The sequence below is a fragment of the Alexandromys fortis genome, unplaced genomic scaffold (genome assembly GCF_014885135.2).
Source record: "Alexandromys fortis isolate MF-2015 unplaced genomic scaffold, M_Fortis_MF-2015_v1.1 scaffold_17, whole genome shotgun sequence".
In the NCBI taxonomy this organism is placed as follows: Eukaryota; Metazoa; Chordata; class Mammalia; order Rodentia; family Cricetidae; genus Alexandromys; species Alexandromys fortis.
The window spans coordinates 10,279,671-10,297,272 of record NW_026067896.1 but is presented as its reverse complement, the minus strand read 5'-3'; the positions used below and the strand labels follow the sequence as shown (position 1 = coordinate 10,297,272).

General features: G+C 36.0%; 1 protein-coding gene across 3 annotated transcripts in view; it reads left to right on the top strand.

Moving 5' to 3' along the window:
- Positions 1–17,602, top strand: part of Csmd3 (CUB and Sushi multiple domains 3) — a 930,239-nt gene that overhangs the window by 573,044 nt on the left and 339,593 nt on the right. For all 3 annotated transcript variants that reach the window (XM_050162609.1, XM_050162600.1, XM_050162593.1), the window contains one exon: positions 14,753–14,891. In XM_050162609.1, the coding sequence (XP_050018566.1) occupies positions 14,753–14,891 (139 nt within the window). The remainder of the gene's footprint in view (positions 1–14,752; positions 14,892–17,602) is intronic.

Sequence of the window (17,602 nt, the reverse complement as noted above, 5' to 3'; positions counted from 1 at the left end):
TTGTTTGTTTGTTTATGGTTTTTCGAGAAACAGTCAATATTTAACAGAGAGATGACAATTGAGTCAGCTGGTTGGAAAAGGCACTTGCCAACAAACCAGACCTGACCGGGTGCGGTTTGATTCCCAGGACTTGAGAGCACAGACTCCAGCAAATGGCCCTCTGACTTTCATACTTCTGCCAGCGTGCGCGCGCGCGCACACACACACACACACACACACACAGGCACACAAACACACAAGCGCATGGATATAAAATCCAGAGACTTGGGCACATCTTTAAAATAGTTTCTAACTTTTTGCCTCCTCTCTTATATGTGTTCCAACTGAATATATTTTTTTTTGTTTCTCATTTGTATCTGCTGATCTGAGAATATCTAATATATATTTTTAAGTTGAAAAGTACAATCATTACCTATAAATTACAACTTTCATCAGCTTCAACACTTTTGCAGTGCCTGTCCCATAATGAGGGAACTTCAGTTCATGTTATTATGCTTCCCTAGTGGGTCCTTTTGTTAGACTCTCCTTCCTTTCTCCTTTCAACACTGTTCATCTTGGTATCAGAATGCTGACACGGATGACTTTAGAATATGATTTGAAACTTCCACCCTTATTCATTTGTAATAGGCTACTCTTCTGAGAACCGGGATTGTAATACCTCTCTTTCAAATTAATGGAGCTTCGCAATAAAATGTATAATAAGAAGAAATAAAGCAATGTTCTATCTTTATGCCATACATCGCCATTAACTGGCCCCTATTCCTTCCTTTCCTTGGTTCCTGACTCTGACTTGGGAAAGCCAGTCAGGAAGTGTGTAGATGTGTGAAGGAAAAGTAGAAATAGGAAGAAAGTTGGTTTCAGGAAAACGAAAGGAATAGCCCCAGTTCCCTGTGTCAGAAATACAGGACAGGGAACATGATAAGATGAAGGACAGAGGTGTGCAAAGAAAGGCCGGTCCCGAAAGCAGTGCTAAGTGGGATCACAATCATCCTTTGGAGTAGTGAGCACCTATTTCAGTTAGCAGTGACATGATACAAGCTGGTTTCACCATTTCTCTGGCTGTCATTTTCAAGTCTCAGTGGGTAGAAACAAAACACTTCCTGATAACTGCTGAATTCCATTGCCTTATTTGTTCTAACTAGGGCATTGATTTTAAAGTTGACTGACGCCTAACTACATGGGGAGCTAAGACTAATGAATTCATAACAACAAATAATTTTGTGAATCACTGCTAATTCTAGAAGGCAATTTTCCACTACCTGTGAAAAATGGATGCTATTTATTTTTTTAAAGTCAGGCACAGTGTGCTGAACTCTAATTTGGCACAGGCCATTAAGCTCTTCCAATATCTCAAGGAGATGTTTTATGAATTTCTTGAAGGAGACTTTTTTTTCTCCTTGAATAAAACTAGTCTGTAGCTTCCCCTCCTGATGGTGTTTTCAAAACCACAGTGGGAACATCCATGCATCAAAGCTGAAGCCAAGAAAGGCAGGATCAACATTTACCAGGAGCAATATTCCTGTGCCCCCCCCCCCATGCTCCCAACTTTTGCTCGGCATCTTGCCTGCTTCCAATTTCCAGAAGAATCTATATGTTTTTCTTTGGTTTCTCCTTATGATTTGGCTTCTCTAGGCTTGTGAACTATTGTTGCATTTAAATTATACTTACTTCTTCATCTGAGTGTGTAAATTTAGGTCTTCTCATTCAAAGAAAGAAAGTTACTTTATCTCAGTTCTCTTTGGAATGGAATGGTCAATGCCTTTCCTCCATTGTGGCAAGAAACAGCAAGAAACATACTTGGAACTTCCCTTAACCCCCAAATCCTGGAAACTTTAATTATTTAGTAGAACACCAAATGATGTAGCTGCCGATGTCATTTCCTTTGATCAGTGCTGCTATATAGAAGGAAAATTCTGAGAAATAGTTTGTTTAACAGTGATATTTCCATCATGGACTGTGGGAAACTCCTTTATCTTAGCCATCTTGTTGAATCAAATGATATCTCTCTCATTTTCTATGAAGACATTTTGTTTATTGTCTATACCTTACATGACCTTATCATCATTACTCAGTCTTTGTTCTCATACAGTGCTATATATCTCAAAGAAAAATGAAATATATATAATCTAAACTTGGAATATTTTTATGTGGTTTATTATATGTTTAATTATTACATTTTTAAGACCCTCTTCAGTCTGAATCTGTTCTTACTGTGCATCTCTAACCATTTTTTCTATAAGAGCAAAATCTCTAAATCTGCCAAGAGGTGTGCATCAGTGATGTTAAGCCCATAGACAGTGGTTGGTAGAAGTCAATTTATACTGAAGCCCAAGAGAAAGAGAGAGGAGTGAGAAGGAGAGAGAGAGGGAGAGAGAGAGAGGGATTCTGTCATGTTGCAACTCAAGTTGCCATGGCCAGGGGACTTGGTTCTGTACCACCAACCTGCATAAAAACATGAACTATGAAGCTGCTCTTGAGTCTATTTTTGTATGTTTAGAACTCCTTTTGAAAAGATTTTTCCAGGCTTTATGTGAAGATACATCTTCCACATTGGGTGCCATATGTCAACAGATGGAGTCCTAATTTTGTTGATCACCTGGTCCCAAATAATCATATGAAAGCTCATATTAATTATGAAATGTTTGGCATGTGGCCAGACTTATTAATAATTAGCTCTTACAACTTCAATTAACCCCTTTTTAGTAATTTACATTTTACCAAAAGCTTCATGTTTCTACCTGTTCTTTAGCTCATCTTGTTCCAAAACCATCCAACTTGCAATTTCCTTAATCCACCCTTTCTCTCTCTCTATTTTTAGTGTGACCTTCCTGCCTAGCCTTGTTCTGTCTTGCTATAGGCTGAATGTACTTTGTTACTAACCAATGGGTGCAATATATATTCATAGCATGCAGAAGAATTATCTCATAACAATTCCCCTTTCTGTCTAAGCAAAAAGGGAAGTTTCATCTTTAACATATTAAAACTGTATAGATCAGAATAGCTATCAATTAAGAATTAAAGTTAAAATATCTAGTTTATTTGTATTTGACAAAATTAAGGGAAATATTTATTTATCTATCCTATTTTAGTGAGTTTAAAGTTTTATATCTAATTTATCTTTTATCATAATAAAGAAAACTATAACTATAATTATCTAGTCCTTAACTCCATCAAAGACCTAAGAAAGAAATAATATCATCTGAGTAATGTTGAAATATGGAGCGGCGGGGCTGCGTCCCCAACACCCCAGCCGCTTGGCTAGCTCATGCCCGAAATAACAACACACAAACTGTATTCATTTAACTGCTTGGCCCATGAACTCTAGCCCTTACAGGCTAATTCTCGCACCTGGACTAGCCCATTTCTAGTAATGTTTGTAAGCACCCCAGGTGCGCTTACCAGGAAGATTCTAGCCTATGTCCATCTTCATTGCGTGTGCCTCAGAGAACAGAGCTATCGCGTCTACCCGGGAGAGCTGAGCATGGCGTCTCTTTGGGAGCAGAGCAGAGTCTGACCTCACTTCCTCTTCCGCCCAGAATTCTATTCTGTTTACTCCTCCCATCTATGTTCTAAGCTGAGGCCAAGCAGTTGGTTTATTATAACTTAACCAATGAAATCAACAGATTGATATATGACACTCCCACATCAGAGTAAGCAGGAAGTACAGGTAAGAAATTCCCATAAATTTTGAGAAATTATAGGAGCAACTGGTTGCTTGGGCAGTCATCCAAGTTTCCTCTGGAACACTGGGGAATTCATTGTTGGTCTACAGGCCTAGGATATCTGACAAACCTTTTTCAGAAGCAGGAAATTTTGAAGGACTGTCCTACCTTGTCTTTTCAAAGTTTTGCAGTTGCCTTTCTTGCATTTTATTGGTCCAGTAACTGTAAGCAATAATGGCAAGTACAGGTTTTTTTTTTTGTTCCAACATGACAAACATTTGTCATAAATAGAATAAACTCCATATGGAGTTTCCTTGATGCCCATAATGTTTTATGGAATAGATTGGTACAACCAGGAGCAGATGTACCTCAATGTCATGAAAAGTCTAAGTTATTAAATAATTTTAAATGCCATATTTCTTAAAGCTCTTAAGTGCTTAAAGAGGATTACCTATCTATCTGACATATATCTTGAAAACCTAATGTTAAGTTTGACTACTATAGATGACTATTAATATGTATTTTTAATTATAGATTATATTTTAATTGACCTGCAAAAACACAATACCTTAAAAAATAATGGAAATATAATACAGCATAACAAAACTAATGTTAAATATGATTAATATATTAAATTCCATACAAATGAAACATATTTTGAGATTAACATTTTATATTAATGTAAATTCAATAATATACCATTTCTTTCCATATTTCTAAATCATCTCCACAAAATGCAGTTTTTATTTCATGGTTTCTTCTACAATGTCTGTTGGACTGTACATGTCTTTTTATTGTTTTTTAATGACATATCTCTCTATAACTTTCTTAACAATTTTGCTGTTAAATGGCTCAATTATCTAATATGATCTAAAAAAACTCAGAAATCATATGAAAGGCATAAAATTGATGAGAAATAATCTACCTCTAAATTTAAGTTACAAACCTCAATGTGTGCATGAGTTTTTTTAGGAAAACAGAAGTATGTTGCAAGCAGAACTCAGAGATATCAGCATAAAAGTGTTATTTCTCATTTTTTCTGAACCTATTTATTTCCTCATACTATGTTTTGGTCTGGATTTCCCGTACATATGTATTTTCCTCCACAATGTTAATAGCCTCTACCAATTATAAGGTAGTCAGTTGTGCCCTTTCTAATCTAAAGAATGTTCCCTGTAAAAATAGAAATGAAATATTGGCCTTTCTGGTTATGTGATCTTGTTCTTCAATATGATTAGGCATAAAATAATGACCTAGCTTTTATAAAGATAAAGAGGATTTCATTTAATGAAATGTATTGGAAGAATTGCATAATTATCTTGGCTCAAAGCTAGTAATTTAATTAAGATGCTAAGTTAAAACTGACTGAATGGAAAGTTGCCTCTTGTTAAGTCTCATAATAATTTCAAACAATATGGTCTTTGAAGACTTTCTAACCAGAAAAACAATACTAGCATGTGACTGTGAAGAATCGAAGCCAGTGTTCCTAGGTTTCTATTAATAATAAAGCTAAAGAAAAAAAATGTTAAATTCCTCCATGGACAATCGAGTTCTAGAGACTCTATCAGTAACAAGTTTGGGCACTTCATTCTCAAACCATTTAAGCTGAAGATAAGAACTTTAAGAAAAACTGATGTATCTCTTTTTTCTTTTTGTAACTGTTAGGTTCATGGAGTATCGAGGTTTTCGTTCACTTCTGTGTAGTAGAGTACTAATAATAACTTCATCTGCAATCCCACCTGAATGCAGCACTTCAGGAGACTTGCTCATGGAAAACTTAGATCCATGTGTGAAATGAAGATGGCAGTTTTATTAATCTGACCGCTGCAGGCAGTTGCCAAGCACATGTTTGCTTATTCACTGACTTACAGATAGCTATGTCTTTCATGGATAATGAACAGTGGGAAAGAAAACTTTAAATAGCTGGCAGGCAAGAGACAGTCAGAGCCCTGTAGTTCCAACAGTTTGACAATTAAAGATGTAAGTGTTCTGCACTAACCAAGTACCAATGCAGGCACCTGCTATTGACTTCTTAATAAATGACATACAAGAAGATATCACAGATTTATCAGAAGATCTGGGAGCAAAGAAGTACCTAGAGATGGTAGAGTTTACTCTATTGGGTTATCAAGTATTGAAAGACCTCTCTCCTAATTCTTATTTAACAAAAGACTCATTAATTCTCTTACTGTGACAACAGCATTTTTAATACTCGGTAGCACCACTACTGGAGCATGATCTCCTACTTACTAGCCTTTACTCTTCCCACAAAAGAAAACTAGAAAGAAAAAAAAAAACCTGTGCAAGAGGCTGCCCGTTCTCTATTTCAAGAGCGAGACTGAGAATCAGCATGTGGGGCTTTCCCACAATACAGTCCTCACCACTACTCAGAGAGGTGTCTTAGATGAATGGATACAAAGGGTTTGAGAATAAAATTTAAAAAAAAATGTTTAAAGTAGTTATAAAGTTAGAGGATATTCCCAACATATTTGTTTTTATGAAGAGGGCAATTTGACAGTGCATATTTGAGGTAGAAGTCAGGGAAAAAAAATGGGAGACTGAAACCATGCTTTGTCTTTTGCTCTAATGATTTTACAATGCTCCGCAAAATGCTTACTCAAGCAAAAACTGCCTTGTGAGCAGAATAGATCTCCCTGAATTACTCTGGCTTATGTTCCCTCCTACTCCCTAGCGAGATATCTGAGAAAATTTTTAGAATGAATAGGATGGAACTGAGTCCCTAGAGACCGGTTTGGAGACATGGCGGGGCTTGCATGCCTGATGAACTTCCTCATTGAAGATAAGGGGTTTTCTCCTGAATTTCAATCAGCCAAAGAGGAAAGGAAGCCCTTCTGTAGGGACGCTCACTGTGTAGAAAGTTCTTTTGAAGAAACAATTAGAGCAACAACTCTATGCATATATCAGAACTGATTTGTAATTCTAATAAAATGTCTGTTCATACATAAACACATTTATCTCAAAGGAAAAATCCCTTTTATCCATATGTTTATATTATAGTGAGTTTCATTTGTAGGACTAGCATAAGGAAACACATAATAGCAATCTGCAGAGTTTATCTCCTAATTTTTCCTAGCCTAGGTCTGAAAAAGAAATAGAAGAAATTTGACAATTGAAAGAGAAGTGGAATTAATATTCAAGTTTCAGCAGCTCTTCTCTTTCTTAGAAGATAGCTTCATCTTTTTAATGAGAGTTTAAATACAAATGCTCTTTAATTTTATTGATTCATCATTCAATGTGTATATGATTGATACATCTAATGATCATTTACCACAACTCCAAATATAAAGCAAATTAAAAAGAGTCAGAAAAATGGAGGCATTGATGTATGATGATGTGAGGTGGTGAGTTTATCAGGCACCTCTCCACAGAAGGGTCATCTTCTCTCACCAAATGCTGGAAATGCTTTTATTTTTTGTTTGTTTGTTTTAAATGCATCATTGTTAAACTTACAATCAGAACTCAGCTTTACTGCTTCATTTGTGAGAACTCAAGTATGACCTAGACACTGACATCACCCTTTGTGAACCTTCTAACTTCCTAACAACTCTTATTGAAGAGAACTTTATCTGAATTCTACCTGAAAAGAAAATCAAGTCATGTAGGTCCTAAAATATATTGTGTATTTTGAGTGTGTTCCTCTGTAGTAAAAATAAAGAAAAGAACCAATGTGTGAATGCAAATTATTTATAACAGATTTTATGTGTTATAAAAATTAAATTGTACAAATTAGCTTGGTCTTCCTCTTTTTTCTCACCTGGCCCATGGCATCCTTCTATTCTTTTTATTGCTGCTCGCTTTCCTTCTATTTAGTCTCTCTTTCTGCCTAGCTACTGGCCATTCAGCTCTTTATTAGACCCATAGGTTTTTTGTTGTTGTTGTTGTTTTTTTTTTTTTTTCAAGACAGGGTTTCTCCTTAGCTTTTTGGTTCCTGTCCTGGAACTAGCCCTTGTAGACCAGGCTGGCCTCGAATTCACAGAGATCCGCCTGCCTCTGCCTCCCGAGTGCTGGGATTAAAGGCGTGCGCCACCACTGCCCGGCTCCCCATAGGTGTTTTAGACATGCAAAGTAACACAGCTTTCACAAAGTCAAAGCAATGCAACATAAATGAATGCAACACATCTTTGCATCATTGAACAAACATTCCAAGGCATAAATGAACATGACACATCTTAAAATAATATTACACAACATTTCTTCAAAAAAAAAAAAAAACTCCACACATTTATATGAACTTTTGCTTCTCTTGAGCTAAGAAGGCACAACTGTCATTATATTTTCTCCTCTCATGGTAGTATTTTTCACCACCAATCTCTCTCCTCTGCATATGTTTTAAACCATCCTTTGGTAACCCCCCAGCCCCCCACCACCACTTCAGAAAATTTCTATCCCTTCTCTGGAGCATTGCCTTATTCCCTTGCATATCTAGAATCCTCCCCTGAGCTCAAACATGTATTTATTAAATTTTGTGTTGACTACGTCAACCTGCCTTGGATAAATTCTCTCAAAACCTCAGAGACAAATCAGTGGTTAATAGCAATTGATGTTCTATCAGGGTATTTAACTACACATAAGAACACATGTATCAGGCAGCTCACAAATGCCTATTGAATTAGACCCTGTCTTCTGGCCTCCGCAGGCCCCCACTTACACATGCTATTCACTCACACAAACACACATGCACACACACAAAAATAACAAAATGAACCTTTAAATTTTATATGTCTATGGAGGGCAGATACATTATTACAGATTTTTCTCTCAAAAAAACTTATAGCAGATAATAAATTATGAAATTTAGCAGACACAAACTCAATTTATTGCATGACTGCAATAAAATCGTTAGCCTGGTGTTTAGAAGCATCAACTTCTACCAAAAACCTGTGAACAGAATGATCTAGCCTTGCTTCCCATCAACCTTCTGCTCCACTAAAGCTAAAGTTACTAAGCATTACTTAAATATTTTTCTTAGTAAATTAATTCTATAAATTTAATATGGAAGTGGTTCCTAACTTGTAACTTAAAGATTTTGTTTAGGTCTAATCTCCAAAATTACCTGGGCTCATAAGTCCTATCGCATCAGATACTGTATGAAATTTTTCAAAATTTAAAACTAGAAAAGAGAGACAACAAAATTTACTTTTCTAAGTAAATAGTCTATAACTTCATTTTGTCAGGCTATTCCGGATCACCATGATAAAGAGGCGAGATGGGAGTTAACTGCTCAGAAAGATTCTTAAGCACTGGTGTGAACTTGGAGAAAAGTGCTGGGGAAGGTAAACAGGAAGATGCCCGGTGTGATTAGCTCATTTATGTACCCTCAGCGGAACTTAATGAAGTGATTTCCTACCCTCCCACTGAGATTAGGCAAAGGGCTGTTGATGATGTTCAAGATGAGAGGCATAATTCTTGGGCTGTGAAAATTGTGAGAGTCTGATTAACTGTGGGGAGATTTGTATCTCAAAGGGAGAGAGAGTAATTTATGGTTTGTAAAGTAAATGTTGCAAGTCACAGGAGGTGGGCCATGGGGCTGTCTCTAATACTTCCTCAGACTAAAGCTGTAGCTTTTTAAAATCTAAGAATTATTTTGACTATTACTAGCTTCTTGATTTACATGCTTAGGATCAACAAAGATCGTACATTTGGTGATATAATGGCTTTTGACTAATATTTAACTTTACATAAAAACATTTTACAAAGGACTACATACTCTACCACTCTATTTTCCTCAATATTCACCTTTATTGTGGATATAAAGAATATCCACTTTAAAGCTTTAACATAGCCTATGATAATGATGCCTATGAAAAGAGCTCCAATAATTTTTTTTTTTTCACATACTCTGTCCTGATTAGAGTTACCATTGCTGTCTTGCTGGAGGGAAAGACTTGTTTGGCAGGAATTTGCATGCAGGAGCAGATGCAAAGGTCATGGAGGGGTGCTACCTACTGTCTTTCTCCTCATGGCATCCTCAGCTTGCTTCCTTATAGAACCCAAAACACTACTAAAAGAGTAGCACCACCCACAGTGGGCTGTGCCCGCCCAATCAATCACTAATTGAAATGATATAAAACTAATCAGCATGCTCTCCAAGTTTAGCACTAACTGGTATTGCCTTTTATGTATAACTCCAATGTGCTTTGAGTTCTCCATTGTTTTAAATGAAATCACTATCCAGTCTGTTTTATATGACAATGATGTAAGGAACATATTTTGATCTTTTACATTTTTTATGTCACGTTGGGCCACCAAGAAATATCTTTGACTTTATATTCTAAGTGCATAATTTAGCTTTTCCCTGCAATAATAACCTCATGTCAGATACTGATCACTTCTTTCTTAAGTTTTTTTGAAAAGTATCCTTTCTGATCTCACAAATGCATTGTACATGCATGAGCCATCAAATAGAAGCCTCAACTTAGCTCTACAATTTTTTCAGTTGCTTATCCTGATTCAATCCTACATACCATCACACTGTTAACTTCATGTACAGATGTAAAGGATCCTTCATCTCTTCTTTCCAGAAATCTTATCCTCCTTAAAAGATCAAATTAAATATCATCTCTAAATCCTTTGTGTTCTCTACGTATCTCTGTGAGCATATCTTTTTCTTAAAACTTAATTATTTTTATTTTCTTTTTCTTTTCCAAAAAATAAAAAAATCAAATCCATGGCATCTTTGTGAGAAAGAAATATTAACTAACTTAACAACTTTTAAAGTTCTGTGCAGTCAGAATACTGCCTGTCAAAACTGTGATTGATAATATGTAAATCATTTATAATATTTATACCTAAAATTGTTCAAAATAGCAATGACTATCCCCCCCAACCTGTCTTTCTGAGTCAGGGTCTCATGTATCCCAAACAAGCCTTCAGCTGTCTATGTAGCTAAAGGTGACCTTAAGTTTCTTGTTGATCTGTCTCTATTTTCCACGTGCTTGGATTATAAAATAACATCATTACAACCAGACAGTGTAGTGCTAGGAATTAAATGCAGGTTTTCATGCTTGCTAACCATGCACAGTATCAGCAACTCAACTAGCTCTTCTACTTTATTTTTCTCTTTTGTTTTCATTTGGTCCTTTGTTTCCCCTCTGTTTGCTACCTACACCACACTCTGCCTTGCTGTGTAGCCAACCTAGCTGTAGATATGCAATACTCTGGTTTCTGTCGTCACTGGCCCCCATATCAAAGAAGCTGGTATTAGAGATATGTGTCACTTTCCCTGGTCCAGGAGTTGTCTTTGCATATCCTTGGAAAATAGAAACAAATTATTAACAATAATTAACAAATAATAAAAGTTATTAATATGTTGAATAAACAGTATAATTGATGGAATGAATGAATGAATGAATGAATGAGTTACTAAATGGGTTTTTAAAAATAGCTCCTTATGCTTTTAGGTTCTTTCCTGTTAAATAGTCCGAATTTCTTTTTTCAATCAGAGATAGTATCTTTCATTAAATTCTGTATTTAGATATAAAATATATATGTAATTCTTAAGTATCAACAATATCTATTAAATTTTGAGCATTTGTGGGAAATAATAAGTATATAAAATTTCTTATTTCATTGCTGTTACTTAGGGTAAGTCAAATGATATTTTTCAACGGTAATTAAATTGAGTGCTACCTGAAAGAGAATTATCACACAATTTACTATTTTTATATGAATTCTATATCAAACCATAATGCTTTAGACAACTAATGGCTTTTCTTTTGTATTATCGCTCATGTTGCAGCAAGCTTTTCATAAATGCTATCCATCTTATAAACATTATCATTATTACCAGGTGCTGGTTTGGAAACGCATTTCGCTTCTGCCGCATTGTAGACTGTTTGCAAACCTGCACTGCTTTCTGCGGTTGTTCTCTTTGTCCTCTCCCATATTCCCACCTCACTTACATCTCCCCTTTGTGTGTTTTGAGCACTCGGGGTTCTTTGTTGTTGCTGCCCTGCAGTTTCTCTGTCCTGGCTTTTGCTGGACAACCCCTCAGATGAAGAGACTTGTTCTGATTGTCCTAGCACAGCAAACCTCTCTCTTCTTTGACTTCAGATCTTCTACAGTGTCTGTCTATTCTCGGGCCTTTGGAATGATAATTTTGGAGAGACTCTACTTCAGTGTATGTGATGAGCATTATATTATAGGATGACTGACGATCACTGAGTAAGGGCTCTACTCAGAAATGACCTTTCAGAAGACGCAGAGACATCTTTCTGTTACAATTTTTTAAAGAAACCCACCCATTTCTCTCCCTCACTCTTTGGATGGAGGGGCAGACAAAGTGGCTCTTGATGCTTTACTTTTTGACAACTTTTTGGCCCCTGTCTCAGCTGTTAATTTTATGACTAATTACTTCATTTGATGAATGAATGCATCAATGCTTTCAGAGAACAACACTTGAGTTGATGACATAATAGCGGTTTCTGACAAATGTGCTTCATATTCCCTGCTCCTTCTCTAAGTGAAATACCCACTGCTGTCTTTTCAATTATGTAAATTTAAATGACATTGTGCACATAGATTAATATTTGAAATATATAACAACCCTACATGAAATAATTAAATTATATGTCATTCAACTGGAAGAGCAAGTAATCCTCATGACAATGGTCTTCTTGGAAAGCTATTAGGAAGCAACATTGGATTCAGTTAATAAATGGTATTTGGTTTATTAATGAGCAGTCTCATACAAATAACATGTCTAAGAATTTCGCATAAAATTACTTTATCCAAGTCAGATGCTATGTCATATGTCTGTAATCAAGAGCTAGAGTGGCTGAGACTGGAGGATTACATAGTTGAAGCTCACCTGAGACACAACAAACTGTGTCTCATAACAACAAAAATGAATATCAAACCAATAAAAACTCTGCTCAGCTGGCTGTTTTATAGAGAATTCTTTTCTAAGGTTTTGTACATTTACTATCTTATTTGTCTTGTTTCAAGTTATTTAAGAATAACAGGAATAAAATTAGTATCCAAAAATAATACGTTTAGAATAAAATAAAACAGAGAAGAAAAATCAGCAAAGAAAAACATACACAATAAGGTAAAATTTGTTTTTTTTTTTTTTTAGTTTATTTGGGATTTTCAGTTTTTAACAAGGTCTTGCTAAGCAGCTTAGGTGGCCCGAGGTCTCAGGGATGCTTTTGACTGTATCACAGTCACATGTCAGGATGCCTGCTTAATAGACAATGAAACAACCCCCTCACCACTTATTAAAAAAACTAAGAAACAGTATTGAAAGGATAATTTCTATTGTACTGAGGCCTGGAAATATATTTGATTATTTCTTGTCTTGATCAATATTGTATATTTTAAAAATTATCTTGTAATTTAAATTTTGTCCTGTGTATATTTCTTGTGTAGTACATATTCATGTAGCCAATGTAGAAGGGCAGAAGGTCAGAGGCTGGGCAAAAGTTAGGCTATGTAGTTCAACATGGGAAAAACTAATGAAGAGCAGTAGGTAAATTGTTCTAGCTACAGCATGGTTGACAGGCCCTGTTTATATAGGATACTCCTTGGTACTCCTGGGATGAAATCTGGCTAATTTCAAGTAGGATGGCTGTTGTAGCTGGAAAGCTAATGACCGATTTCAGGATGGGTTGGATATTGAACTACGTGTTAATCATAATAGAAGTAAGGAAAAATAAGTCTGAACTTTCTGATTTACATTACTAGATACATGGTCATATAATTGAGCAATTCCAGAGATGATAATGTAGTACCAGTTATGAGAAAATGATTTGAGTCTTTTCTGACTTATAGAACATAACATTAGTCAGTTGTTCTCTTACGAGGCTGTTTATTCATCTCTACATGGAGACGTTAATATTTAGAAAATTCTATCATTGCTGACTCTGTGGTTTCAATTGTGTTTGAGTTTAAGGAAATACAGAGAATAAAATACAACACTAAATATAGAGTTAGGTTGAAGATTAAATTTAGTATAAAAAATAAAGCAGATCAAAATACAGGTCTAGGAATTGGAGACCTGATAAAAGCAAAATATGGAGCATAGTGATATGTGAGCCACATCAAAAGATAAAATAACAGGTGAGCAATGGGAGCAGAGGATGAAGTATTGATGATGAAAACTCTCTTAGTTACTTTTCTGTTGTTGTGATAGACGTAATGGCCAAGACAACATATATGTAACAGAGATTTTATTTGGGGCCTACCAGTTAGAGGGGTAGTTAGAGTTCAGAACCATTATGGCAAGGGTCATGGGCAGTAGACACGGCACTGGAGCAGTAGCTGAGAGTTCGCATCCTGCTTCACAAGCACAAGACAAAGAGAGAGGCACTGGAAATGGTTTGGGATTTTGAAACCTCACAGGTGAACCACAGAGACACACTTCCTGTAACAAGATCACATCCCCTAACCCTTCCCAAACAGTTCTCCCATCTGGGGACTTAGCATTCCAACATTCGAGGTTGTAAGGGCCATCCTTAGACAAATAGCTGTATAAATCATGATAGCAACTCTGGAATAAGGGAGGCTCACAATACAGACAATGTGAATTAAGAGAATTTAACAACACAAGGAAGAAACTGAGAGGGAACAGAAGACTGACAATGTATGTGTGCATCATATCAAACTGAAGATGAAGAACAGAATACACACAAGGTTTGGAAAGAAATCACCTGGAGACTTGAGTATAACTAGTTATGAGCTAATCTCCTAACTGTAGCTATTTAACAAGTTTACAAGTATATTACCTCTGCAAAGGACAATCCTTAATCACAGCAAGGGTTAACTACATGGATTCCTACAGTAAAAATAGTATTTATAACAATATTAATGAATGTGTTAAGGGAGTTATTTAAAATCTAGTTGGACTAGGTAGAGTAGCACATACCTACCACCTCATGACTCGGAATGCTAAGCACAGAGGTTGGGGTGAGTTGTTTAAATGGGGCTACAAAGTAAGTACCGTGGTAACAGATGCTGAAAAACAAGAACTTGCCTCAAAAATAAAGAACAGTAGATATGTGTTGGAACTGAAGAGATTTTACATAGCTTCCTCTGAAAATTCTATTGTGTTCTGTGCTTTCTTCTTTCAGCTCCATGTGGTGGCCACTTTTCAGCTCCAAGTGGAGTAATTCTCTCCCCGGGATGGCCAGGATACTACAAAGACTCTTTGAATTGTGAGTGGGTGATTGAAGCTGAACCCGGACACTCTATCAAAATTACATTTGAAAGGTCTCTGCAAATATTTTTTCTATCTTATGCAGAAATGAATAGATATTAAACTAGTTGACATTCACCGTTTCCCTTACTCTATCAATAAATAATTTGATTAGAATAGTCAATTGCTGTATCTTGAAAGCTTTAGAAGGTCTGCCCATTTTGACCTTTCAGCCTGATCTCAAGTTAATTTTTTATTTGTTTACCGTTGTAACTTTACTATTAAGATATGCAAGACCTTTGTGCTGTACATATGAAAAATGCTGAGATATGAACGTATGACCTTTCATTTAATGAGTTTAGTTGTCCTATATTTTTAAGGGCTTGTGAATTGTTAGATTTCCAGAAGCAAAAGGGCTATGAAGAAAACCCAATTTAATACCACCTCCAAGTGCCACACACATGCAGGTACTATCCCATAATCACCCAAGTAAATACAGGATGCATTCTCCATTTTCCCCTTGGGACTCCATTTGCCCAAGGTTTTTATATGAGCCTGGCTACATGCGCATAAAAATTAGGTAATTGAATGAAATGTTTAGTGATGATAAATTGTGTATAATATACTTTGAAATGACTTTTGTAATACATAAAAATTTACCATCTGTTAAAGACAAATGCAAAAACTGATACTGCACAATGGATGAGCTCATTTTTTTTTTAACATAGAATTAAACCATGAGTTTCAGAGTATAGGATGCTTAGTTTAAGATGCTATGGTTTAGGCAATAAAGCTTTATATTCCTAAAATTCTAAGGACTAGGATTTTAAGATCACTTTCAAGGTTACTTTGTTCTGGTCTCTTTCTTTGGCTGGCTCTGTCCTCTATCCACATAATTGTTGCTACAACTATCATATATATACACCTAGACACATAAATATGTATGTAGTTATCTTTCTATGTCTTAGTCTCTGTTTCACATATGTGAAGCAGATAAGCTGGACAGATGCCCACTCTCATGTTTTCATTTATCTAATTTCCTCTTTAAAGCTTTATTCTCCATCATATAATTTTCATACATGCAGATTTGTATGGAGCATAATTTACTGCATGAAGTTGTACACTTATTTAAGTTCATTGTTTCATTTTGATTTTCATTGTCACATGTAGCTCAGGTTAGCGCCACCTCATTCTATAAGCCTGGTTCTACTTGAAGACTAAGTATCCTCTGAATAAACCACAATGCTCTGCCTAGAGTGTAGATGTTAAACTCATAATAACTTTGAAAGCTGAATGTTTTGGGGCATGCCTCATGGTCCCAGCATGCTGAATTCTGAATCAGGATCAATATCAAAATCATTGCCATATGGCAGTTACAATAACTTACAAATATGTCAGTGACATCCTCAGTATTTCAGACTAAAAAGAGCACAGTCATATTAATAGTCTTCTTTCAATCATTCTCCATACATACATACATGCATACATAATATCCTTTAACTAAAATGCTCCTTTTGGGACTAGATCCCTTGGTTTCTGTTTCTTTTACCTTCCTTCACATGAAAGCATGGAAGGGCTTGTTTCTATTAGTCATGTCTAGTTACTGTGGGGATGGTACATTTGTGCATGTGTATGTGGGTATGTGTGAATATCAGAGGATAACCTGGGGAGCCTGACGCTCTGGTTCTTCATGTGCATCCTGGGGATCACACCCAGGTACTCAGGATTTGTAGCAAATGCCTTCACCTGTATAGCTCTCTCACTTCATTGGAAACTCTTTGACAGGAATATATATATATATATATAGATAGATAGATAGATAGATAGATAGCACATTTCCTCTGCTTTCTTGAGAACCCTTGAGTATTTAATATATCTCATGCCTTTTGTCAGAAAAAGCTTTACCTTAGATGATCACCTGGTAACGACTGACAAGGATAGGAGTAACTTAGCAACAGATGGATGAGCAAGTACTTCAAGTTATTGAGCAAGCAGGATTTATTCATTAGATTAGCAAATTAAATTCACTTGAAATGGGGCATGCCTATGTTAACTGCTCCTGTGTATATGGACTTTAAAAGCTGTTGATGTTTCTTTTATTCTCTAAATATTATCTTGAGATACAAGAAACCATTGGGAATTGTTGGGTCTGGCCCTACGACTCCATATGTTCTTGAGAAGAGGAGTGTGAATTGAGGAAAGAAATAGACAAGGGAGAGAAGATAGAGTCAGGAGGGCTTCCAGTGAATACTGTAGCCAAAAACCCTGAGTGTATTACTCACAGTCCTTATATAGCCTAATCAAAAGGCGAGGGCACATGACATCCATGATACAAAGAACAAGCAAGTGCAATTGCCTCCTTACATTTCAAAACACCTGCTAACCACACCGTAAGTCAAACACCCCGTTGTCTGGCTTCTGAGAACAAAACATCCTGTAAGTTACTTCTTTTTTGTTATTTATCCTTGAGGAGTAAAAATAGGTTTGAACTCTCTAGCGTTTGGTCAAGGTGGACCGGACTCAAAACTGTGGGCTCTCACAGGGAATTACTTAAAACTTACTGTGTTTTTTTTTTTTTTGAAACTAAATCATTTAATTCTGTTTCAATGGTCTTTTTTTTTAAAAAAAATAATGTTTATCTAGCATATGTAGCAGTGTTATTCATTATGACATTTTCATGGATGTAGTAGGCTCATCGTAGTCTCGAGGGTTCTCCTCCACATTCCTACTCCTACACAGACCTTCTACCTGATGTGCTTCCTCCATTCTTACATTGCTTCCTATT